The sequence below is a fragment of the Chiloscyllium plagiosum genome, unplaced genomic scaffold (genome assembly GCF_037043375.1).
Source record: "Chiloscyllium plagiosum isolate Xiang-an unplaced genomic scaffold, Cpla_swu_hap1 HiC_scaffold_31, whole genome shotgun sequence".
Lineage (NCBI taxonomy): Eukaryota > Metazoa > Chordata > Chondrichthyes > Orectolobiformes > Hemiscylliidae > Chiloscyllium > Chiloscyllium plagiosum.
The window spans coordinates 56,636,956-56,663,662 of NW_028270169.1; the positions used below are offsets into that span (position 1 = coordinate 56,636,956).

At 43.4% G+C, this 26,707-nt stretch overlaps 1 protein-coding gene across 13 annotated transcripts in view; it reads right to left on the reverse strand.

Annotated features, from left to right (window-relative positions):
* Positions 1–26,707, reverse strand: part of camkk1a (calcium/calmodulin-dependent protein kinase kinase 1, alpha a) — a 259,555-nt gene that overhangs the window by 103,740 nt on the left and 129,108 nt on the right. For all 13 annotated transcript variants that reach the window (XM_087977564.1, XM_087977554.1, XM_087977557.1 and 10 more), the window contains 2 exons: positions 25,692–26,234; positions 2,743–2,790 (listed from right to left, as the gene is read on the reverse strand). In XM_087977564.1, coding sequence (XP_087833690.1) covers positions 2,743–2,790; positions 25,692–26,135 — 492 coding nt within the window. In that variant the 5' untranslated portion in view covers positions 26,136–26,234. The remainder of the gene's footprint in view (positions 1–2,742; positions 2,791–25,691; positions 26,235–26,707) is intronic.

Below are 26,707 nucleotides of genomic sequence, written 5' to 3' on the forward strand. Positions count from 1 at the left end.
TTTATGGCAAGTCTTTACACACAATTTTCAAACATCTTCCTTGATCTTCACAAGAACACAAGAAATATGAACTAGAGTACCATTCGGCCTGTCAACCCTGTTCTGCCATTCAATATCATTATGACTGTCCTTAGACTCCAACTTCATTTCTTACCTGTGCCCCACGTCCCTCAATTCCCTGACACCAAACATCTGGCCAGCCCAGCCTTAAGTATATTCAATTATGGAATACTTTCAACTGGTGTGCATCATTGCAGAGATTCACAATTTTCTTTATTGAATTATTTGTTCTCATTTCAGTCCTAAATGACCATCCCTTATAGTGAGTTTTGAGAAGATTTCTAACTCAGGTTGAGGTTCTGGATGTAGGTTTGCTCGCTAAGCTGGAAGGTTCATTTTCAGACATTGCGACACCCTACAAGGTAACATCTTCGTTCGGAGGCTCACTGAATATTCAAAGATTGTGAGAAGATTTGTAGCTCGGATGCTTGTTGCTGTGGTTCTGTTCGCCGAGCTGGAAGTTTTTGTTGCAAACATTTCGTCCCCTGTCTAGGTGACATCCTCAGTGCTTGGGAGCCCCCTGTGAAGCGCTTCTGTGGTGTTTCCTCCAGCATTTATAGTGGCCTGTCCCTGCCGCTTCCAGTTGTCAGTTTCAGCTGTCCGCTGTAGTGGCCGGTATTTTGGGTCCAGGTCGATGTGTTTGTTGATGGAGTTTGTGGATGAGTGCCATGCTTCTAGGAATTCCCTGACTGTTCTTTGTTTGGCTTGCCCTATAATGGTAGTGTTTTCCCAGTCAAATTCATGTTGCTTGTCGTCTGTGTGTGTGGCTACTAGGGATAGCTGGTCGTGTCGTTTCGTGGCTAGTTGATGTTCGTGGATGCGGATCGTTAGCTGTCTTCCTGTTTGTCCTATATAGTGTTTTGTGCAGTCCTTGCATGGGATTTTGTACACTACATTAGTTTTGCTCATGCTGGGTATCGGGTCCTTCGTTCTGGTGAGTTGTTGTCTGAGTGTGGCTGTTGGTTTGTGTGCTGTTATAAGTCCTAGTGGTCGCAGTAGTCTGGCTGTCAGTTCAGAGATGTTCTTGATGTATGGTAGTGTGGCTAGTCCTTTGGGTTGCGGCATGTCCTCGTTCCATTGTCTTTCCCTTAGGCATCTGTTGATGAAATCGCGAGGATATCCGTTTTTGGCGAATACCTTGTATAGGTGTTCCTCTTCCTCTTTTTGCAGTTCTGGTGTGCTGCAGTGTGTTGTGGCCCTTTTGAATAGTGTCTTGATGCAACTTCGTTTGTGTGTATTGGGGTGGTTGCTTTCATAGTTCAGGACTTGGTCAGAACACCAAACGGAGAATTCACCACTAAGGTACACAGGAAAGCCACACACACAGACCAAGACTGTACAACTGGGTTTCAGTTAAAAATCACAGAACACCAGGTTACAGGTTTATTTTGAGCTTTCGGAGAACTACTCCTTTGTCAGGTAGTAGTAGGGCAGGATCATAGGACACAGAACTTATAGTAAAAGACCAAAGCAACACGCAACTGATGCAATGTATTGAACAAACCTAGATTGCTGTTTAATCACAGAATGGGGATGCAGGTTTCGATTGATCAGTGACTTGAAGGAAGCTCTGGGATTTACATTGTAATCACCCAGACCCATTCCCCTACCCTATTGCTTTACATTTTCCCTAAGCACCTAACCTACACATCCCTGAACACTATGGCCAATTTAGCATGGCAAATTCACCTTGGCCAATTCACCTAACCTGCACATTTTTGGACTGTGGAAGGAAACTGGAGCACCCGGAGGAATCCCACGCAGACACGGGGAGAATGTGCAAACTCCACACAGAGAGTCGCCAGAGGGTGGAATCAAACCCAGGTCCCTGGCGCAGTAAGACAGCAGTGCTCACCACTGAGCCACCAAGCCACTTTGCATAATTCTATGATCCATGAGTTTATAATTAGACTTGTACCTAGCAGTAACTTCAAGTTCCATTCCAGTAGATTTTCAAATAATTCAATAACTCTGATCATTTGTAGGCTGGTAACAGAGAAAATGGCCATGAAAATTGTCAGACAGGCACAAAAAACATAAATGCTTTCTTATTGTCATTTAGGGAAAGGAATGTGCTTCCTTAGATACTTGTAGTCTTCATCTGAATCCAGTTACAGAGTGCATGGTTAACTCTTAAAAACAGTTTGTAATGTCCCAATCATCATAACTCATACCCAGAATGCAAAAAAGGGTAATATCATTTATTCAGTGAATATCAGTCATATTTGAGATAGTATGTGGATGTTGTGGGCAAGGCCAGACTTTGATGACAACCCTTAACTAAAACAGCTATGTCTCAGGACAGTTAAGAGGCAACCAGATTGCAGTGAATGTGAAGTCACATGTAGACCAGAATGGGTGAGGAGTGCCGATTCCTTACCCTAAAGAACATCGGCTAACCCTGTGGGTTTTTAACAAAAATCAACAATAATTGTCATGGCCACCATTTCAATTCTAGACTTATTAATTTACTATGACTTCCAGCAGGTGCAGAGATGAGATTTAAATCAGTATCCGTAGAGCATTAATCTGGACCTCTAGATTACTCGTCCAAAGCCATTATCACTACACCAACATCACCCCCATCCATATGGAAAGTTATGGATCAAGGAGAGCTATATATCCAACTCATGCTGTTGGATTGTAATTAATTTTGAACAGTTGACTGCTAGATAGAGTTACCTTTCCGATCTCAGTCTTCAGCTTGTATTGGTTCAGCTGCGTGGAATCCTGCAAGGTAAACACAGCAAAGAAAGATGAAGTTAATCCCAGCAGTTCATGTTTTAACAGAAGAAGACAAGATGAGGTTAATCATCCCTGCTAAATTCAGTCCTCTAGCACTTGAACACACTGACTGCCATATGGCAATTGTATTTTGGACAAGTAGAAATTGACATGAATTGTAGATGAAAGACCAGCCCCAGAATTTTGACTCCTACGGCTAGGGTTTTTGGATCTTCTCTGCTTTGATCAGTTTTTTGAACAGGAGTTAGTATCCTGCTGTGTATGGCTGACAGAAATGGAGCACATTGTTATGACGACAGGTTGGAACTCCAAAATACTACCTTCGCCTCTAATTTCAAAATATGCTTTTTCAAACAGGACTGCTTACAGAGACAAAATTAACTGCAAGTGTAAATTCAAGAGTTGGCTGGTAAAGGTTCTGTAACATCAAAACATAACAAACAAACTTCAAACAGACTTGACTGTGATGTCTTGTGACTGCAAATTTAACAAAGGGGTTGCAACTCCCTGCTCAACCATAAGCCACTCACTGAGGATTATGTCCCAAAACTGCAGACATAGTTTCTCCTCCAGGGATACACAAGTGCAGAGGTTAAAAGCCAGTTTCAACTCTAATGGAGTAGATAGGCAGGAGTGAACATTCTCATGTGTCCCAGCCTTGGTTTGAGTGTTAGAATGCTATGAAGGTTATAGTCAAAGAATTAGCTGCCAAACACCCCCATGTTGCAGGCATGGACACATTCTGAACCTGAGTACTAGAAGGCAGCTAGCTAGCAGCCAGACAAATGGCAAACAGAGTCACAAAACACTCCACAAAAAATCAAAATAACAGTAATGCTAGAAATCAGAAACAAAAATAGAATTTGCTGGAATAGCTAAGGAAAGATTATTAAACTCGAAAAGTTGCAAAAAGGACATCACTGAGGCTGGAAGGAGAGGCTGGATAGGGCTGGGACCTCTTCCCCAGAGTGTAGGAAGCTGAGGGGTGACTTTATAGAGGTTTATAAAATCAGAAGGGACATAGATAGGGTACATGGCCAACGTCTTTTCCCGAGTAGAGTAGAGCCCAAATTTTGAGGGCATAGGTTTAAGGTCAGAGGCAAAGATTTAAAAGGAACTGTCCGGCAACTTTTTCACATGGAGGGTTGTGTGTATATGGAACGAGCTGCCAAAGGACGTGGTAGAGGTGGGTGCAATTATAACATTTAAAAGATATTTGGACAGGTACATGGATAGAAAAGGTTTAGATGGATAAGGGTGCTGAGGGTGGCTATCTCACTGCTATCTCACAGCGCCAGAGACCCATGTTCGATTCCAACCTCAGGTGCCTATCAGTGTGGAGTCTGCACATTCTCCCCGTGTCTGCGGGGGCTCCCTCTGGGTGCTCTGGTTTCCTCCCACAATCCAAAGATGTGCAGGTTAGGTGAATTGACCATGCTAAATTGTCCATAGTGATCAGGGATGTGTTGGTTGGGTGCATTACTTGGAATAAATGTAGAGTAAAAGGGTAGGGGAATGGGTCTGGGCGGGTTACTCTTCAGAGGGTCAGTGTGGACTTGCCAAACCAAATGGCCTGTTTCCACACTGTAGGGATTTTATGGAGCGCAGTAAAATTGGTTCAATACAGTTAAGGAAACCTGGTCAGCATGGACAAGTTAGGCCTGTTTTGTCCATCTCTATGACTCCAAGACGTAGCAGGTCGTACAGAGAAAGCAGAGCTAACGTTTTGGGTGCAGCGATCCTTCTTCAGAACTAATGGTAACTAGGAAAAGGTTGGTATTTATGCAGAAGATGGAGTGGGGAGGGGGGAGGAGTAAACAATAGGTAGAGATAGATCCCAAAGAGCGAGAAAATCAGTAGGATGGGTAAAGGACTGGATAAAGGTCAGTGTGGGAGAATGAACAGCTGCTAATAGGGACTATTAGTAGCTGACAATGTGTGCATTGTAGCAGCCCATGTGATGACAAGGCCTGGTATGTAAGGATTTGATTTGGAAGTGCCACTGTTAGATGGGGTGTACAAAGTTAAAAATCACACAACACCAGGTTATAGTCCAATAGGTTTATTTGGAAGTACTAGCTTTCAGAGTGTCGCTCCTTCATCAGGTGGTTGTGGAGTAAGACCATAAGACACAGAATTTATAGCAAAAGGTTACAGTGTCATGTGGCTGAAATATATTAAACAAACTTAGATTAAGTCTTTCATCTTTTAAAATGGTTTTGCTAGTTTTGGTTCATTAATATGCAAGGAATGTAACCTTGGTATGTAAGGGTTGGGGGTAAGGATATGGGAAAAAGTACTAAAGTCCTAAAATTATTGAACTTGATAGTGAGTCCAGGAAGCTGCTGAATTCTGAAGGGGATAATGAGACACTGCCCTTCCAGCACAAAAGACTCCACCTCACCATGAACACTGAAATTCAATCAGATTAAAAGGAATCAGAATTACAGAATCTCAACAATCTGAAAAAGCAAGGACCATGAAAGTTATTGTTCAACTAACAACATCAACACTACTGGTAATCTCCACTGCAACAGCCATAACCTTCAACTATCCACTCGTCTTGCACAATTCAGAGACTGATGTGCATTTTTTTTAAACTTTTATCTATTTCGATTCACCTTTTATTGCCAATTCAGGTATATGTGTGTCATATTAGTATTTCTTCTTATGTACAGTAATTAATAAACTCTCTTCTTTTGTTAATTCGAAGAAAGCCTTTTTTTTTAACACTGGCACTTTTTAAAACAGAAGTACATGTGGTCTGGGAGCAGGTTATCCACAAGAGTAGGTATTATTTTAAAACTAACCTTGTTGTAACCAACAAAGGCGTGAGGTAATAAAGCAGGAGAGCCAATTTTTTCCTCCTCACCCGGGAACTTAATAGTTTTTGGAAATCCCATCTGGAACCGCAATGAATTGGGGAACTTCACTTGGGGTCTGGTCAGAATGACGTGTACAAAATAGCACTGCCCAATTGTTTCCGAGGTGATTAACCAGCCAGCGTGGTCCCTTGCTTGACAGCCCCCACCTTCAGTGGCTTGACTTAGTGAGACCCTTACTATGACTCACTCAGCTCACTAATCTATTCCTCATTAAAAACTTTCAGCTGAAAACATTTCCCAGTCATCAAAGCTAACTTCTGGGGAATACTGACAAAAGGTTGTTTTTTCTATTGATTCACCCACCAGATCCATTAACAACAACATTCAGATTTTGATCTTTGCAATGACTTTACACGTTGCCCGAGGAACAAGGTGAAGGACAATGTACCTATCTGCTCCACCATCCTCTCCGACCTATTACCTTTACCCCCACCTCCATCCACCTATTTCACTCTCAGTTAGCTTTCCCCCAAGCTCCACTCCCCCCTCCCATTTATCTCTCCACCCCCGAGGCTCCCAGCCTCATTCCTGATGAAGGGCTTTTGCCCAAACGTCGATTTTACTGCTCCTCGAAAGCTGCCAGACCTGTGCTTTTCCAGCACTACTCTAATCTTGACTCTAATCTCCTGCATCTGCAGTACCCACTTTCGCCAATGTACTGATTGCTTACTCATAGAATACTGCTAGTGAGAATGAATCAATAAACCCTATGGCTATGATTAGAAATGCTAACAACTGGACATAAATGCAATGGTGTGCAGCTGTCTAAAGGGATTTTACACAATGGAATCTGGCTATCTGCTGCGTTTTTACACCATAAGGTTTAGATATCTGCTGGGTTTTACATGATGGCAAATTGACACAAATTCAGGGTGCAAAACAAAGTTTGAATCATAGCTTGCTTCCAATTGAGAACCACACGTCAGGATCTGTAGAGATGAAAGGCTCTCTACTTTCAATTATAGCACTGAATCCATTTGAACTCTTGCTTGAATACTGAACTCTCAAGTCTAGGAATGGAGTTGGCCACTAGTTAGATTAGAATAGACTACCAGAGTGCTTTCTTTGATATACTATCATATCACATAGCGATTTGAACTCCCAGTCACAGATCCCAGCAGAAAGCTAAAATCAATTCTGATTTTTTAATCAAAAATCATAAACACATAGTGAGTTTTGAGAAGATTTGTAACTCAGGTTGAGGTTTGGGATGTAAGTTTGCTCGCTGAGCTGTAAGGTTCATTTTCAGATGTTTCGTCACCATACTAGGTAACATCATCAGTGAGCCCCCAGTGAAGCACTTGTGGTATGGCCCGGTTTTTATTTATGTGTTTAGATTTCCTTGGGTTGGTGATGCCATTTCGTGTGGTGATATCATTTCCGGTTCTTTTTCTCAGGGTGTGGTAAATGGGATCCAAGTCAATGTGTTTGCTGATAGAATTCCGGTTGGAGTGCCATGCTTCTAGGAATTCTCTATTTGGCTTGTCTGAAGATGAATGTGAAGGACACCACTCCAGCTGGGATAACACATCCATCCTAGGACAAGCAAAACAGAGATACGTACTCCACAACCACCTGATGGAGGAGCAGCGCTCCAAATGCCAGTGCTTCCAAATAAATCTGCTGGACTATAACCTGGTGTTGTGTGAATTTTAACGATAGAGAGAAAGCAAGCTAACGTTTCAACTCTTCATGAGAGCTAAAGTGAATTGTGGAGGGGGCAGCTTTTATGCAATGTGGGGGGGGGGGGGGAAATCAAGAGTGTGTGCTGGAAAAGCTCAGGCAGCATCCGAGGAGCAGGAGAATCGACATTTCGGGCAAGAGCCCTTCATCAGGAATGAGAGTTGGGGGGGGGAGATAAGAGATAAATGAAAGAGGGTAGGGCTGGGGGGAAGGTAGCTGGGAATGTGACAGGTAGATGTAGGTGGGGGGTGTGGAGCGGATAGGTGGGAAGGAAGATGGACAGGTAGGACAGGTCATGAGGTGGTGCCAAGTTGGGAGCTTGGATCTGGGATAAGGTGGGGGGAGAACAAATGAGGAAACTGGTGAAATTCACATTGATGCCATGTGGTTAGAATGCTGGGGATGGTTGATAGTTCAGATTAAGTGATTAAAAATTGAGAAGGGCAGAACAATGCCAGACTTGAAAGAACAGTCGCACTGAGGCGGGGGAAGGGGAGACAGGGTGACAGAGAATGCAACAAGCAAAGCTAAAAGAAAGGGTAGGAATGGGTTCACAATTTAAACGTGTTGAACTCCAGTCTAACACTGGTCTCCTCCCACAACTCTTTTTCTCGATACATCAATGACTGTTTCATGCTCCTGCCTAGACCTTGAAAAGTGTGTTCACTTTGCCTCCAATTTCCACCTCTCTATAACTTTTACACTGTCCATTTCGGACATTTCCCTTCCTTCCCCTGACCACTCTGTCTCCATATGGGGGAATAAACCTTCCACTGCCATCCACTACAAAGCCACTGACTCCCACAGCCACCTTCACTATAGTTCTTCCTATCCCACGTCCTGGAAGGACTCCATCCCATTCTCCCAGTTCCTGCGCCTACATCACATCTGTTCAGATGATACCACCTTCCTGCTGACATGGCTTCCTTCTTCCAAAACCGTGATTTCCCGCCCACTGTGGTTGACAAGGCACTCAACCACATTAGGCCTATCACCCATGCTTTCACCATGAACCAGGTGTTTTATTAATCAGGTGGTTTCCACACTCTCATACCTTCCCTTGTTTTCCTTAGCTTTCCCTCTATTTCAGCATCTGTTTCCGCCTTCTATTTATCACTGTTTCTTTCTTTTATTTGGCTGAAATGGATCAGTTTTATCATTGGAATGATGCTTTGTCATTCCTATTTACATTTTATATTTCTCTCTTTTCCTTTTTCACACCCTTCAGTTTAGTTTAAGGACTCACTCTGAACCATCAATTGCCTGTTCCCTCTAAGGATGCCTCTGACCTGCTGCACTTTTACAGCATTTTAGTTTCTGATTTCACAGGAACACAGCACAGCAGCAACAACTTGTTTCTCCTTTGATGAGATCATAGCTGATCGGCCGCCTACCCACTTTCCGAGCTTTGCTCCATGTAGAGAATAGATTGCATGAGGAATTTTTTTTGCAAAGATTGCTCTATCAAACTCAGTAGAAATAGTCATTGAACAAGTCATGGTCAACAATAAATCAAGAGTGTGTGCTGGAAAAGCTCAGGCAGCATCCGAGGAGCAGGAGAATCGACATTTCGGTCAAGAGCCCTTCATCAGGAATGAGAGTTGGGGGGGGGAGATAAGAGATAAATGAAAGAGGGTAGGGCTGGGGGGAAGGTAGCTGGGAATGTGACAGGTAGATGTAGGTGGGGGGTGTGGAGCGGATAGGTGGGAAGGAAGATGGACAGGTAGGACAGGTCATGAGGTGGTGCCAAGTTGGGAGCTTGGATCTGGGATAAGGTGGGGGGAGAACAAATGAGGAAACTGGTGAAATTCACATTGATGCCATGTGGTTGGAGGGTCACAAGGCAGAAGATGATGCGTTCTTCATCCAAGCATCAGGTGGTTAGGGTGTGGCAATAAAGCACAGGACATGCGTGTCCTTGGCGGAGTGGGAGAGGAGTTGAAGTGTTCGGGCAAGGGCGGTGGGGTTAGTTGGTGTGGGTGTTTCTGAGATGTTCTCCAGATGAAAGGGGTAGCCATGGACATCCACATGGGCCCAGCTATGCCTGTCTCTTTGTCTGGTATGTGGAACAATCCATCTTCCGGCACCACTCCCCACCTCTTCTCCACTACATTGATGACTGCATTGGCACTACCTCGTGCTCCCACGAGGAGTTTGAACAGTTCATCAACTTCACCAATGCACTCCACTCCGACCTTAATATCACCTGGACCATCTTGGACACCTCCCTCCTCTTCCTGGACCTCTCCATCTCCATCAACAGTGACCGACTCAACAGACATCTTCTACAAACTCACTGACTCCCACAGCTATCTGGATTACACCTCCTCCCACCTTGCTACCTGTAAAAATGCTATCCCTTATTCCCAATTCCTCCGTCACCACTGCATCTGCTCCTAGGAGGACCAGTTTCACCACAGAACACACTAGATGGCCTCCTTCTTCAAAGACTGCAATTTCCCCTTGCACATGGTCGATGATGCCCTCTGGTGCATCTCATCTGCTTCCCAAACCTTCGCTCTCGCACCCACTCCTCCAACCGCAACAAGGACAGCACCCCCATGGTCCTCATCTTCCACCCCACCAACCTCCGTATACATCGCATCATCCTCTGCCATTTCTGCCACCTACAAATGGACCCCACCACCAGACATATATTTCCCTCCCTACCCCTATCCATATTCCCTCCGCAACTTTCTTGTCAGGTCCACGCCCCCAATAAGCCCATCCTCCCCTCCCGGCCCCTTCCCCTGCCAGCACAGAAATTGCAAAACCTGTGCCCACACCTACCCCCTCACCTCCGTCCAAGGTCCCAAAGGGGTTTTCCACATCCATCAGGGTTTTACCAGCACTTCCACACATGTCATTTACTGCATCCATTGCTCCCGATGCGGTCTCATCTACACTGGGCAGACAGGATGTCCAATTGCAGAATACTTCAGAGAACATCTCCAGGCCATCCACACCAACCAACCCCATTGCCCCATGGCCAAACACTTCAACTCCCCCACCCATTCTGCCAAGGGCATGCAGGTCCTGGGCCTCCTCCATCGCCAAACCTTTACCACCTGACGTCTTGAGGAAGAACGCATCATCTTCTGCCTTAGGATCCTCCAACCACATGGCACCAATGTAGATTTCACCTGTTTTGTCATATCCCCTCCCCCCACTTTATCCCAGATCCAAACTCCCAACTCAGCACTGCCCTGATGACTCTCCTACCCGTCCATCTTTCTTCCCACCTATTACCATTACCCCCACCTCCATCTACCTATCACACTCTCAGCGTACTTGCCATTTATCTCTCAGCTCCCCCGGCCCACAAGCCTCATTTCTGATGAAGGGCTCTTGCCCGAAACATCAATTCTCCTGCTCCTTGGATGCTGCCTGACCTGCTGTGCTTTTCCAGCACCACACTCCAACATCTACAGTGCGCACTTTCTCCCAGGGTCAAACATAAGTCAGCAGTCACCATAGATACTGTTGCTCATGTAAGAACACACATGAATTCCTCTAAACAATGCATCTTTTGTAGAGTGTGATTGAAACCACATTTGTTCTTCATTCTTTGACTGCCTTCCCCAACATTAATCTATCAATTTAACCTTGAACACTTTACCTGGCATTCAGCCTCTTTTTTTTGTGTGTTGTAACACAGCACATCCACACACACTCTATAGTTCCAATGTTAGGACTTGAAGGCTATCTAATACTTTCTATTTCTATACTTTCAACTTGAAATCAACCTGACAGAGAGTGGTGGAGGCAGGTACTCTTGCAATATGTAAGAAACATCTGAGTGAGTATTTAATATACCAGAGCATAGTAGGCTGGGAACCGAGTGCAGGTAAATGGGATTAATATAATATAGTGTTCATTGGTCACAAAGACATGGTGGGCCGAATGGCCTGTTTCAATGCTGTATAACTCTGTCACACCAAGTCTCGACACCGTGTAGATTGTAGTGATTGTAACGAGGTCAGTCAGGTGGACCTCATAGAATATAAGTTCACTGAGTAACTGCCCCAATCAAGGAGTCATGGCTAGCAGACAAAGACAGAAATGTCAGACATTGTTTTTTAAGCACCATCCCCCGCATTACACTCTCTATACTTTTGAAGGGCCTCCTCTGCATTTAATGCTATGTATCTAACATTTGCTTCTCTGTTTTTCTCTTTCTCAAACTCTTGACATCCAGGATTCCCTGGACTTGCTGCCTTTGCCCTCCACTCTTAGTAGAACACGCTGGTCCTGGACTCTCATAATACTAGTATTGAAAGACTCCCACTTTCCAAACATAGTAGCTGTTACCCACAAGTAGCTATTCCCAGTTTATGTTTGGCAGATCCTGTCTAATGACTTTGAAATTAGCCTTTCCCCAGTTTAGAGAAAACTTCTGCACTGTTCTTATCCCTTGCCATAATGACTTTGACACTTTCAGAGTTATGGTCACTATCTCAAAATGTTTACTCACTGACATTTCAACCACCTGACTGACTTCACTCCCTAGGATTAGGTCAAGCACTACCCCATCTCGAGCAGGACTATCTGTGTACTGGCACAAAACATTCTCCTGCAGTCACTTTAAAGAATCCTTTCACACGGAGGAGATCCCAGTTAATGTTAGCAAAGTTGAAATCCCCTATTACAATAGCCCTTACCCTCTTACACCTTGCCTCCTCATCTAATTCTCTCTATTGGGATGTTTGCAGCAAAGTAATCACTCTTTTTGCAAATTTCTAAGTTCTACTCAGATGGCCTCAGGTGAAGAGTCTTCTAAGACATCCTTCCTCATTACTGCAGTGATGGCCTTCTTTATCAACAATGCAATCCCCCCATCTCTCTTACATCACCCCCAATCACACCTTAAACTTCTATAGATTTAGATTTGTTGCCACATGTACATAAAAAAGTATAAAATGTTTTCTTGTGTGTTATATGCAAAATGTCACTACATTCTTATGCCATCTTGAAACACTGAATATAATGCAGGATCTTACTGCAATAGACTTCATCTTTCTTTCTTCTTCTCCTTCCTCCCCTTCTGCTCCTCCAGTCACTGCTTGACATTGACTGGGGTCTCTGTAATGGGCTCTGGGGTCTCAGTCACAGGCCTCTGCTGCTGCCACTCCCGCCACTGCTGTGTCCAAGCTGGAGCTACGGTCTGGGGATGTGTGGGTTCCGTAACTCCTGCTCCCCATCTGACGCTGCCACTGGTCTGCAGTCCGTCTTTTTCACCAATGCTGCTGCTCCATCCAGCGCCTGGGCTTAACTGCGGAATTGGAGCTTCAGCTCAGTCTGTGCGTTCGGGTTGGGCGAGCCAGCCCTGGACCTGATCGTTGCTCTCCAGGACACCCCCGGCTGGGATGGAGCTGTGTCCAACTCATCCTGGCGTTGCTGCCGCAGTCAGTGCCACTGTAGGCCTCTTCCTTGACCTGCCACTCTTCAGGTTAATACAGTTTGAGTTTAACTTGAGGTTTCTTTAAGAAGGAAGCTCTTGTGATGAAGAAATACTCTTCAGGGTTCTCCTCCAAACTGTTGTACCTGCTGTTCATAGTGCTGGTCCACGCCATCTGCAAAAGGCTTCTTCCGCCAGCTCTCTCTGACTCTCTCTCATACACAAAGCAGCAACAGAAATTACAATATTCGGAGCTAACTCCAAGGTTAATGAGTGAGACAACTCCTCACAGGGTTTCCTTCTTTGTTTTAAGAAAAAATTGGGACTCTGGAATCCTCTAGAATGTCCTACCATTCCTTCAACCATTTCTCAGTGACTGCCACAATATCATATTCCCACGTGCTATTCTATGGTCTAAGCTCATCTACCTTATTAGTCAGGCTCCTTGCATTAAAATTTAGTTTTTCAGTCTTCCCATGTGTCTTATCATGCCCATGTCTTTTTTGTTTACTGGGCTGTCCCAGTATTCATTCTATATCTGATTAAACTTTGTTCCCAACTTGGGGGCAGCACAGTGGCTCAGTGGGTAGCACTGCTGCCTCACAGTGCCAGGGACCCAGGTTCAATTCCCACCTCGGGCGACTGTGCAAACTCCATACAGACATTCTCCCCGCGTCTGCATGGGTTTCCTCTGGGTGCTCTGGTTTCCTCCCACAATCAAAGATGAATGGGCCATGCTAGGTTGTCCATATTGTTAAGTGCATTAGTCAGAGGTAAGTGTAGGGGAATGGGTTACTCTTCAGAGCGTCAGTGTGGACTCGTTGGGCCAAAGAGCCCGTTTCCAAACTGTACCTAAACTAATTTAATCTAATCATTTACATTCACTCTGTGCCCCATCACCCACTAAAGTAGTTTAAAATGTCCCCAACCACACAAGCAAACCTCCTAGCAGGCTCCACTCAATATCTCAGAACTGCAGTGGAAACTCAGAATGTTGTTTTGAAATCTCAGCTTACTGTCATCAAATCTTTGATATCATTGTGTAAAATGGCTTCTAGGACATCACCACACTCCTGCTTCATAATAAAGTCAGTTCCTCAAAGACCCTGTGCTACTACAGTATCCTCCCTACAGCCATTCACCCTCAACGGTCCTTCACACTATTGAACATATGCTCAGCTTTGGAGGGTTAAGAAAGGCGTAGAGCGGAGCATGGAGCTCCAAAATACCAGTCCTTGCCTCAAATTAGCATTTCAGCAGTTCACACTGCTGGGCACCATCATCTGTTCTGCAACCAACATTAGGTGAACATGTGATAACTCCTTATCAATATAACATCCAGAGTACTTTATGCGAGAATTATGCATGTATAGTATGGATGTCATTTTGGAATCTTAATGGGTCTTGACAGGCCCAAAAAAATGGCTGCCATGCCAATATTTTCTCTCCTGGCCCCACAAACTGTTACATAGAGGTCACAGATCAGACCACTTCTGGAATAATAGTTTTGGTTATGCAAGAATGTAAATGCATTGTAGGCAGTTCAGAGAAGGCTTACTAGATTCATCCCTGGAATGAATAAGTTGTCTTATCAAGATAGGTTGGACAGGCTGGCCTTGCTTCTCCACTGGAGTTGAGAAGTGTGAAGAACAATTTGGTAGAAGTTTCGAAGATCCTAAATGATCTTGACAAGGTGGACATGGAAAGGATGCTTCCTTTTGTGAATAAATCCAGATCTAGGCAGCACTGTTTTAAAATTGGAGGTAACCCTTTTAGGACAAAGATGAGGAGAATTCTTTTAAGAGTTTTGTAACGCTGGAATACTCTGCGGCGGAAGCTAGGTTATTGAATATTTTTAAAGTTAATGCTAATTGAGTGTTATTAGGCAGGGGAATCAAGGGATGACAAAGGCAGATGGGAATGTGAAACTCAATACACAAACAGATCAGCTATAAATCTTCATGAACGGCAGAGCAGGCTCAAGTGGCTGAATTTTCTTCTTCTGCTCCTATTTTGTATGCTCATTTACATCGACTCTAAGACTATCAAAGATGTTTTGTTGCAGAAGATACAAACCCTTTAATGCTTCCGTCTTCATGTCCCAAACTCTGATTTTACCCAATTTACACTGTATCTAGCTTCACCTCTCCACTGGTATCTGCTGGCTCTGGCCCTCTCCCATTCTCAAGCCCAGTCCCTACCACAATACTCCAAGGCTGTTTCTTGTTTAGATCAAGAATGCTTGAAAAAAGAACACAATATCCCAGGGTTGTGACAAAGCAAATCTTGTATCGTTGGAGGATGAGGGATGACCTTATAGAGGTTTATAAAATCATGTGGGACATGGATAGGGTAAATAAATAAGGTCTTTTTGCTGGGATGGGGGAGTCCAGAACTAAAGGACGTATGTTTAGGATGAGAGGGGAAAGATCTAAAAGGGAACTGAGGGGCATCGTTTTCACACAGAAGGTGGTGTGTGTATGGAATGAGCTGCCAGAGGAAGTGGTGGAGGCTGGTACAATTACAATATTTAAAAGGCATCTGAATAGGAAGGGTTTAGAAGGATATGGACCAAGTGCTGGCAAATGGGACTAGATTGGGTAGGGATATCTGGTTGGCATGGGCAAATTGGAGTGAAGGGTCTGTTTCCGTGGTGTACATCTCTGTGACTCTATGGCCTGAGAGAATTCCATAGCACAATTATTTTACACAAATATATTATCAGCCCTTCAGTATTTTTCACTGAGCTATTTTTCTAACAATGGAATATAAATAATTACTTTGAATAAAAGGATTTGCTTCGCCATTTCTCAACCTTGATTTCTAATACCTTTTTCTAATTTTCGCTGGTAGCATTATCATTTCTGACATGCTGTCAGAAGGCTGTGATTTGGAGTACTATCTTAGAGATATAACTACATTATCCAGCCTGAGATTTCATTGTAGCAGTGAGTGAGTGCAGGACTGCCTTTGGTTGGAGTGATGAGTGATAAACCAAGTTCTTATCAGCCATCTCTAATTAGTGCAAAAAAACTTCAGGTCATTCGAAAGCACTTTGGAGACAATTAAGTTCTTTTGAAGTTTAGCCATTTTTGGAATGTAGGGATATTCAGCAGTCATTTTGCATCCAGTATGGTTCCACAGAAGTAATACGATGAATAATTGTATCATTTATTACAGTGATTTTGGTTTAGAGATAGGTGTGAGCCAGGTAGAGTTCCTCTTGTGTTTACTTCTGGTGATCTTTTATGCCTACTAAAGGTGCAATGGTGCCTTGGTTAACTTGTCAGCACCCCCAACAGTGCAGTCCTTCTTCAGTGCAACAGCAGAAGATGTGGTCAAGTTTCTACAATGGAGCTTGAATTCCCAACTTCTAATTCATAAGATTGGGACCATTGACCACGGCTGACACCAGACAAATTAACACCCAGTAAGCACTTGAGGTTACAACATCAGCTTGTTTCAGCACATTCATTATGGGAAGGGAAACAGCAAGTAAATGTGGAACAGAAAATGAAAGCTACAATGAAATGGAAATAAATGCAATTCCCACACTTTACAAAAAAGACAATGACAAATAAACATACCACTATCTGACAACACCAATATCATAATAAAGCAATAAAATTTATTACCTCACTTAAATCCATGCTTCAAGCAGCATTCATTAAAAAGACTTCAGCCAACCAACCCAAGAGAACACCACACTTGTTTAGCACTGTTCAGGAGTGAGCAGGACCCAAAATCACTTGTCTCTGTGCCTCAGGCAAGAATTTCTGCAAAGGCGGAGCTCCTGGCACAGTCAAGGCCAATCTGCACTAAAACTCTGCCATAATAACAGCTGAGGAACAGTTCAATCATCAGCATGCTTTCCATCTGCTGCACTCCTGGTCACCGTGTGACCCGATGCACTGATATTACTGCTGCAAAAGGCTACCAGCATCATTGATCTTTATCAGATTCTTGTGCAAGAATGGATTGGTACATTTAATGCATTTTCACTGACTCCTGCGGGACAGGAAGTACTGAAATTAGAGAATCTTTAAATGAATATAGGTTAAATGACCATTAATTAAAAGGATATTTAATTCTTATTGATGGCGTTAAAAAAGAGACTGCATTTCTATAGCATCTTCTACAACCTTAGGACATCCCAAAGTGCTTTATAATTAATGAAATACTCTTGAGTCTGTTCACAATTATAAGAAACGTAGCAACAAATTTGTGCCCAGTGAGCTCCCACAAACAATAAGATAAATGATTAGAGATAATATGGCCATTAGCAATGCTGCTTGAGGGAAAAGTATTAGCTAGGACTTGGGAAGAATTCGATTGTTCTTCTTTGAATAGTCCTTTGGAAGCAATTATTCCCACAAAACACATGGAAACAGAGTCAGAGAGGTATAAAGTTTTTATAGCACAGAAAGAGGCCCTCTGGCCCACTGTATCCATCCAACATCTAACTATTCAATTCTACTTTCCAGCATTTGGTCAGTAGCCCTGTATGCAATGGTGATGAAAGTATCCATCTAAATATTTATTAATTTGTTAATGGTTCCTGCTGTGATGAGATACGCCTTTAAGAGGGATTTGTTCTGTCCTGTTTGTCTTGAAGAGATGTGTAGGAAACCTGATGCCTTAATGTCTGCTCCACGGAAAGCAGAGTAAATAGCTTTGGGTTTTTTATAACTTGGACAAAAGAAGCATGAGTGGGTGGAGTCAGCCTCCACCCACAGTGGAGTGGGTTTTAGTTTTTGCTTTCAAGTTGGTATGTTTGGAGTTGGAGCTGCTACATACAGCTCTCTCTCTACTGCTGCAAATGCTGGAGTTCTCTCTTTATCTCTTTCTCTGTCTCTCTCTTCTGCTAGATTCATTCTGTTGGTATTCCTTCTCAATGGGGCAGATAGCAAGAGAGGGAAATCCAAGTTGCTGAATTTGCCTTTGTCAAGAGTTTATGAGTTGCTGCTTTATGGGAATAGTTGATGAGTAGGAGTTAAATTTTATACTATCATGTTAAGTATTTTGATATTGTTAAAGTTATATCAATTCTTTTTTGTTTAAATTTTAACTGTAAGAATAAAATGAGTTTTGCTTAAAGCCTAGTAGTCTGATCAATTGAATCACGTCAGAAACACAGCACCTCACACCTGCCTGTTAGGGTCTCGGCTTCTCCTTTATATGTTTTGAGGAGGTTTGGTCTGATCCATAACACTGGCTCTTCCAGCCCTTTAGACAGTGGGTTCCAGGTACTCACCATCCTCTGTGTGACAAGTTTTTTTTTCTCAAATTCTCACTAAATCTTCTGCTTCTTACCTTGAAACTCTACTTACTGACCCCTCCCCTAAGGGGAAAAGCTTTTCTCTGATCCTCTATATTTCCCAGGATTCTATCATTCAATGTATGCTCCCCCTTGCCTTAATTGTCCTCTCAAGATACGTCACCTCATAGTCTTCAGGATTAAATTCCATTTGCCACCTTTAGCCCATCTGACCAGCCCATCTATATCCTGCTGTAGTCTAAGGATTTCCTCCTCACGTTTTATCACATTACTAATTTTCTGGTCATCCATGAACTTACTGATCATTCCTCCTACATTCCTGTTAGATCATTAACGCACATAACAAATAACAAAAGACCCATCACTGAACCTTGTGGTACGTCACTGGACATTGGCTTCCAATCGCAAAGTCACCCTTCGACCATCATTGTGCTTCCTGCCACTAAAGCAATTTTGAGTTCAATTTGCCAAACTGTCTTGGATACCATAGGGTCTTAAATTCTGAACCAGTCTACCATGTGAGACCTTGTCAAAAGCCTTACTGAAGTCAAGTAGAGTACATCAACTGCATTACCATCATTTAAACACCTTGCCATCTCCTTGAAAACGTCAATCAAATTTGTTAGATACAATTTCCTCCTGATAAAACCATGCTGACTATCCTTGATCAATCCTTGCCTCTCTAAATGGAAATTAATTCCACCCCTCAGAACTTTTCCCAATAATTTCCCTAAAACAGATGACAGGCATACTAATCCCTACCATGTTTCTTCAATAACGGTATGATACCGATCGGGTTGGAAGACATAACTGATGTTTTCCATCTGTGGTCACTATAGTATGATGTAGGTATAGAAATCTGGGAGTGGGCATGCGAGCAGTTCTCGGTGTTAAAATGACTGGCTACAGGAAGATCAGGGTAATGCTTGTGCACAGACTGGACATCTAGTCTGCGATGCAGAGTAGGCCACATTGTGTGCAGCAGATACAATACACAAGATTGGAGGAGGAGCAGGTGAAATGCTGCTTAGGTTTAGGCCATTGGATGGTGAGCAGGGAGCAGGTAAAGGGGCAGGTGTTTCACCTTCTGTGGTTACATGGGAAGGGGGCGTGGCATTGGTGGTTGAGATATGGACATGGGTGTCCTGGAGAGAATGATTCCTGCAAAATGCAGAAAGGGGGAGTGAGGAGAAAGCTGCACAGTTGGAAGGTCAGTACTAAGGGATTACCACATTGCCGGATGGCCAGTGCTGGGGGAGGGCTGCACTGTCAGAGGGTCAGTACCAGGAGAGGGCTGCAATGTCGAAGGGTCAGTATTGAGGGTGTGCTGCACTGTTGGAGAGTCAGTACGGAGGGTGTGCTGCACTGTTGGAGAGTCAGTACGGAGGGTATGCTGCACTGTTGGAGAGTCAGTACGGAGGGTGTGCTGCACTGTTGGAGAGTCAGTACGGAGGGTATGCTGCACTGTTGGAGAGTCAGTACGGAGGGTGTGCTGCACTGTTGGAGAGTCAGTACGGAGGGTATGCTGCACTGTTGGAGAGTCAGTACTGAGAGGAGAAGATGTATTGAGTGGTGGCATGCTGCTGGAGTTGTCTGAAACAGCAGAGAATGATCCTTTGAATGCGGAGGCTGGTGGGGTGAAAAGTGAGAATAAGGGGTCCCGATCACGCTGTTGTGGGTGATGGGAAGGGGCAAGGGGGGGCTATATTGTATCTGTTCAGATGATATTACCTTCCAAAACAGCACTGCTGACATGTCTTTCTTCTTCCATAACCATGGTTTCCCATCCACTGTGGTTGACAGGGCCCTCAACCACATCTGACCTATCACCCATGGTTCCGCCCTTGCCCATTTCCATCACTCACTCAGACACATTTATATAATTGATTGCATTTGGAAGCAGCTAGTCAGTTCTAATTTTATTGTTGGTTTTTGGTCAGTTCTACAGCCTATGGTAATATAGCCCAGATCTAGTCATCATCTCAGAGAAGATAATAATGTATCTTATATTGCGATAATGTAGTTAACAGGCCTTACGCTAAAGTAACAAAACAGAAAGTGGTGGAGAAATGCAGCAGGTCTGGTAGCATCTGTGGACATAAAACAGAGTTAATGCTTTATCAGTGGATTTGACACATTAACTCTAATTTTCTTTCCACATGTTCTGCCAGACGTGTTGAGTTTCTCAGCTTTTGTTTCAGATCTCAGTACAGCAATTCTGTGTGTTATTTATTTAATTAAGTTAACTTAATTTAACCTGTTAGAACGTAATAAACTACTTCTTGCTACTCAAGTTCACAAAGGATTATTTGTGGTTAATCCTTCACCACTTAATATGAGTAAGCCCTATAGTCATATTACAAAAAGGCTGGTGGCAACAACTCTACCCAGGAAGATTCTATCACAACCAGGTGCCAACCGTAGTCATATCTTACAACACTGGGGGAGTAAACTGAAAATTCCAGACCTGAAATTTATCAGACTTTATTAGGTAAAGGTTTAAAAGGGTTAAAAAGACCAAAATGTGTGAACAGAATACAGGATCTAACTGACTGGTGGAAAAAGTGAGGGGCCAACTGGCTCACTCCTGCTCCTATGTTGAGCCAAAGATAAACAGAAAAACCACAATCCACAGGAAAATAAGTTGCTATACAAAACATAATTCTTTTTGATTAAAGTTTAATTAACTGTCCAAAAGACTGCAACTCTTACTTAGACAGATAATCAACTTGTTCTTGCTCCAACACACACACGAACAATCTGCCAGAAAATGATCCTTCCATGCATAAAGTGAACTCAAGTTCAGTGTTAAAAGAATCATCAAATGCTATCGTGTAGGTGGAGACCATTTGGCCCATCATGCCTGTGTCAGCTTTTGAAAGAACTTCCAATGTACCTTAATCCTCCTTAGCCTCATTTCTTTTCAATTCCAGTATTTATCAAATTCTGAATTTAATCTCCTTCCAATATCCTTTTGGGCAAATTGCTATACATTTTTTTGCCCCACACAGAGCCTCTGATTCTTTTGCTAATTATTGTACATCCATAATAATAGGAACAGGTGGATAAAAGGAGGAGTTGGTCCAATTAAGGACCGAGGAAATGAGTTACACATGAAGTTGGGGGCATAGCTGAGGAATGAAACAACTCATTTGCAACTGTCTTTACCAAAGAAGATGATGTTGCCCAGATCATAGTTGAAAAGGAGGAAATCAAGGTACTAATTTTCATAAGGATGTGGTGTTGGATTGACTGTCTATGCCTCAGGGTGAGAAGTCATCAGGACCACACTGGATGCACCCTAGGAACAGTGAAAAAAATAATATTTGGAAACTCTCTTGTTAATGTATTCATACGATGTGTGTGTTGCTGGCACTTCCTCTCCATCCCTGGGTGCCCGGGAGAAGGTGATGGTGAGCTGCCTTTTTGAACTGCTGCAGTCTTTGAGGTTCAGTGGCATCTACTAAATGTTAGAGAGGGTGCTGCAAGATTTTGACACAACCAGAGTGAAGTAGCATTGATATATTTCCAAGTCAGGATGGTGAGTATCTTGAAGGGGAACTTACAGGTGATGGTGTTACGTTGGCCTTCTCCTTCCAGATGGAAATGGTTGGGGATTTGGAAAGTGCTATCGAAGGAGCCTTATGAATTTCTGCAGTGTATCTTGTAAATGGTAAAGTGCATTAGCAATGAAGGGAGTGAATGGTATGGATGTGGTCCAATGAAACAGGCTATTTGTCCAAGATGAAACATAGAAAAATAGAAAATAGGAGCCCTTCAAGCCTGCTCAAACCATTTAATATGACCATGACTGATCATCCAAATCAGTACCGTTTCTGCTTTTTCCCTAAATGGTGAGATGATTTCAAACATCCTGAGTGTTGTCAAAACTGCAGTCATCTAGTCAACTTATCAGTTGTCCGTCACACTCCTGAAGTGTGCCTTGTAGATGGTGGACAGGCTTTGGGGAGTCAGGAGATAAGTTGCTCACTGCAGGATTCCGAGACTCTGAGCTGCTCTTATAGCCACATATTTGTGTCCAGCTAACCTCTAGGATGCTTACAATGAAAGATTAAGTGATGGTAATGTAACTGAGTGTCAATATACAAAAAGCATGACAATTCCAACCCAGTCAGTTACTGGAGAAAGTGAGGTCTGCAGATGCTGGAGATCAGAGCTGAAAATGTGTTGCTGGAGAAGCACAGCAGGTCAGGCAGCTCTTCCCTGGATGCTGCCTGACCTGCTGCGCTTCTCCAGCAACACATTTTCACCCCAGTCAGTTACTGCCCTATCCACATACTCTCAATTATCAGTAAAGTGATGGAAAGGGTCATCAACAGTGATATCAAACTACACTTGCTCGCTCATGTTCAGCTTGTGTTCTACCAAGGTCGTTCAGTTCCTGACCTCATTACAGCCTTAAAACATGGACAAAAGAGTTGAACTCCAAAAGGTGAGGTAGAAGTGACCTTAGGTTAGTAAAGGTCAGCATTAAGGGCAGATTTGGCTGAGTATAGAATCATAGAATCCCTACAGTGTGGAAAGAAGCCATTCTGCCCATCAAGTCTGCACTAGCTCGCCAAAATGCATTCCACCCAAACCCACCCCCACGCCCCCCTCACCCGATACCCATAACCCATCTTTATTGTGGGCCAATCTACCTAACCGTTGGACTGTGGGAGGAAACCGGAGTACCTGGAGGAAACCCTTGGGGAGACCGTGCAAAGTTTGCACATGCAGTCACCCAAGGGAGGGCCTGGTGCTGTGAGGCAGCAGTGCTAGCCACAATGCCATCATGCCACCCATGTGTAAATCTGTGACTTTGTGGCCTGGTAAATAGTTAGCCATGTAAATAAAGTTTGGGAGGAAGCAGGAAACAGTTCTCTGTGCTCCACAAAAAAAACTTGAGTAACTGAACCACCTGATTCCACCCCCCCTCCCCCAGCCATCCCACACTCTAAGCAGACTACCTGATATTGTGCAGCATGCGGCATTGTTTAGTGTGCAGTCGTTAGACTCTATATTGTATATGGCCCTTGAGGCTGCATTGCATTGCCATGAGGCTACGTATTGCCCACTCCATGCATCATGCTTAGGGCAGGCAATCGCCTAGTGGTATTATCACTGGGCTTTTAATCCAGCGATCTAGATACTATTCTGGGGACCTGAGTTTGAATCCTGCCATGGCTGATGGTGGAACTTGATTTTTTTTAAAATGAAGTCTACTAATGACTGTGAATCCATTGTCGGGAAAACCCATCTCGTTCACCTAATGTCCTTTTAGGAACGAAACTGCCATGCTTAGTCTGGCCTACATGTGACTCCAGACCCCCAGCAATGTGGTTGACTCTTAATAAATGCTGGCCCAGCCAGCTACGCTCTCATCTTTTGAATGAATGAAAAGATTGTGCAGCTGCAAGCTGTACACAACCGTGAGACTGCATTATGGGTGAGGCTGTGAATTGTCCACGCATGTTCAGAATGTATGGTTACAATAAGTGATTTAACAATGATTGGAAACTGCTCCAAGAATCTAAATAAATGTGATTCAGAGGATGTATTCCTGAAAAAGAAAATTGTGGGGATTCAGCTGTGAATTCGGAAAAGAATTCTTATTTCGGCCCACTGGTTACCAAATGTGCTAAGGGCTCCCACTGATACCAGCTGGTGGCCTGATAAGTACAATCTCCCCAAACACCCTCAGAGAAAATCTACCCTGGTGCATCCAGTTCAGGGCTGATTGGTTATAAATAGGGGCAATATAACTGGCCGACACCTAGAAGACTCAGTTGGCCATTGACTACGATGGGGCACAAGTCAACTTGTGGGTAAACAAAGCAGGGGCCAGGTGATGGGAGGCTTCTGCTCCAAATGGCAGTCACAAGGTGTCGGACTCCTTCATGATGAAATATTAAGCACCAGGAAGGTCAGAACTTCCGTGCCACTATCACCAATTCCAGCCCCCAGGGCTAGCACCAGAAGACAGTTACCACCACTAGTGCTAGGAAGGGAAATAAGAGGAGGAACCAGGCCAGGAACAAGAGGCCAATCATCCACAAGAAGACCATCAAGGACACTGGGATGAGGAGGTTGGGGGCCAGGTGGCCCAGAGAGCCGGTAGGTTAGAGCGGCACTGAGAGGCTAGAAAATGGATGAGGTGCCAAACCCAGCAGCAGAAATGAATTAACTTGAAAAATAAAGAAATAACCTCACTGCTCTCAGGCTGGTAATTAAAAAAAAGCCCCTGAGCACTGTTAGTGAAATTCATTTTTGAATATTTTAGAAACAGTGCTATTCTTTATGTTTGGTGAATTAGCACCTGTGTTAAACAGTGGACAGGACATTGACAATGATATTAGGCACTGAACTGCCAAAAGCACTTAACCATTATTCAAACGTGACCTTATTGTAACTAAACTGCAAAAACTTCAGCAAAGCTCAAAGCACAATTATTGTGTTGAATCTATCCCCAGAATGCTGTGTAGCCTCAGCCAGAGCTTATTCAAGACAGAGATGGATAGATTTCTAAATATTAAAGATCTAGTGATAGTGAGGGAAAAAGGCAGAAATAGAGGTAGTTAATCAACTATATCTAGTTGAATGCCAAAGCATGTTTGAGGGCCCGAACAGCCGACTAATCTATTTTCTCCACTGCAAAAATATTCCTCACAGCTTCAACGTGATTTTCTCACTCCCTATCCACACTGACCAATTACATCCAAGGTGAAGACCATCTTTGTTCCTTCAAACCAAAAGACAAGAATTTACCTACCAATAAAAACTGTGGCCACAGTTTTTCCTTTTTATGGTTAAAGTGAGGGCTTGAATCATAGAGTCATTCAGCACGGAAACAGACCCTTCAGTCCAACCATCCCGGCCATAATCCCAGATTAAACTAGTCCCACCTGCCTGCACTTGGCCTAGATCCCTCCAAACATTTCTTATTCATGTACTTATTCAAATAGCTTTTAAATGCTGTAACTGTACTCACATTCACCACTTCCTAAGTTAATTCCACACATGAAATCTCTGTGTAAAAAAAATACCTCTCATGTCTTTTTAAAACTTTTTTCTCACATCTTAAAAATATACCCCCCTCGTCTTGAAATCCCCCAAACCAGGGAAAAGACACCTACCATTCATCTTATCTATATCCCTCCCGATTTTATAAACCTCAATAAGCTTCACAAATAGCAGGTGGTATCCACCAGCTCCCCTCTGATGTCCATCCGTGCCCCAGATTAGGATAGATCAAGGCACCTCTCACTCTATATTACTGCTTGATCAGGCAGTTACATTTCTCACCTGCAAAGGAACACAGTTAATCGGGCTCATGTCAGGATGGGTCCATTGTTTCATCATCAATTGACCAGTTCAGAGCATCAAATGGCTTTGGGTCAGGGAGGTTGGCCCTTCGCCTTCCTGCCCTGAATTCAATTCATTAGGTGGTAGGAAGTGGATAGGTATCTCCCAGTGCCAACTCACTTGACTCTCTGCCCTTCAAACCACCTTCCCCACCAATTCTGAGAGGTACAAATGCCAGTAAGTATTCTAGTTCATAACATTTTGAAGATTTTTAAAACAACGTTTGATATTGTTTTGATTTTATAGAACCATTGCCACAAATTAATAAACAAGTCACCTGGCAGTTGACCATATTGATCCGGCTGGACTCAACAGTTGGCCGTCTTGCAGATGGCAATGGCCCAGTTGAATAGGCACCATAGCTCGGTAGGACACCGCTTGCTGAGAGAGCATTTCCCGACGAACGTTCTTGAAGGGAAAGCTTCCTGCTAGAGAGTTTAGGCCTCGAGGCTATCTTCTTTGTCACGCTGCTCACACTCTTATAGGTTCTGGTGTTGTCCTCATTTACTCCATTGGTGTGTGTGCCTCCTTTAGCATTTGACTGGTCTGAGTCCTTGACCCCAGTGCTCTGGCATCCCGTCCCAACATGCCTCAAAGAGGGATCCTCAGACACCTGCACAGCAGCTACCTGTTGCGCCAGGTGTTCCTGCTGAAGCTCTGCCACTTTATCCATCTCTGGGTCTTCTGCATAGCCCCTTTCTGGACCTGAGCTCGACATCATCAAATATGTGGAATGGACTAGATGGAGAAAGCTTTGGAAGCCAACAATTAGCTATCATGAAGTTTTCTTTGGTTAATGGATTTCCAATATCCTATTGATCTGAAATCAAGAGTCCATCATTAGCAATAGAAAGACAACATGGATAAAGATTCAGTTTATAATAACTAATTTACTAACACATAATCCACGACATTACATCATCAAGGATTATATCAGTATTGTTTATGAATTTGGATTTAAAGTAGAGGCAAATGAATTTTATGGTGTCAGTTCTGTGAAGGTGATGGCTTTTTTTTAAAAAGAGGTCAGAATGTCATTTGGAATAGTGAACTAAAAATATTTCCAAGAAAGCATATGACTTAAGTTAGCAAAATAAGCACAGAATTAATTGATCGAATGTTTACAATGCTAGGTTTTATGACACACTGATAAACAAATGGTATGGGGCCACTAATAATTCATAAGAATCAGATTTCAGTTTCAGAAGAACATCATCTTCACAGTTTGTTAGTTTGTAGAGTCATCACATTGAGAGTTTGTAGAAATCACCCAGCTGTCAGAATAGAAAAAAA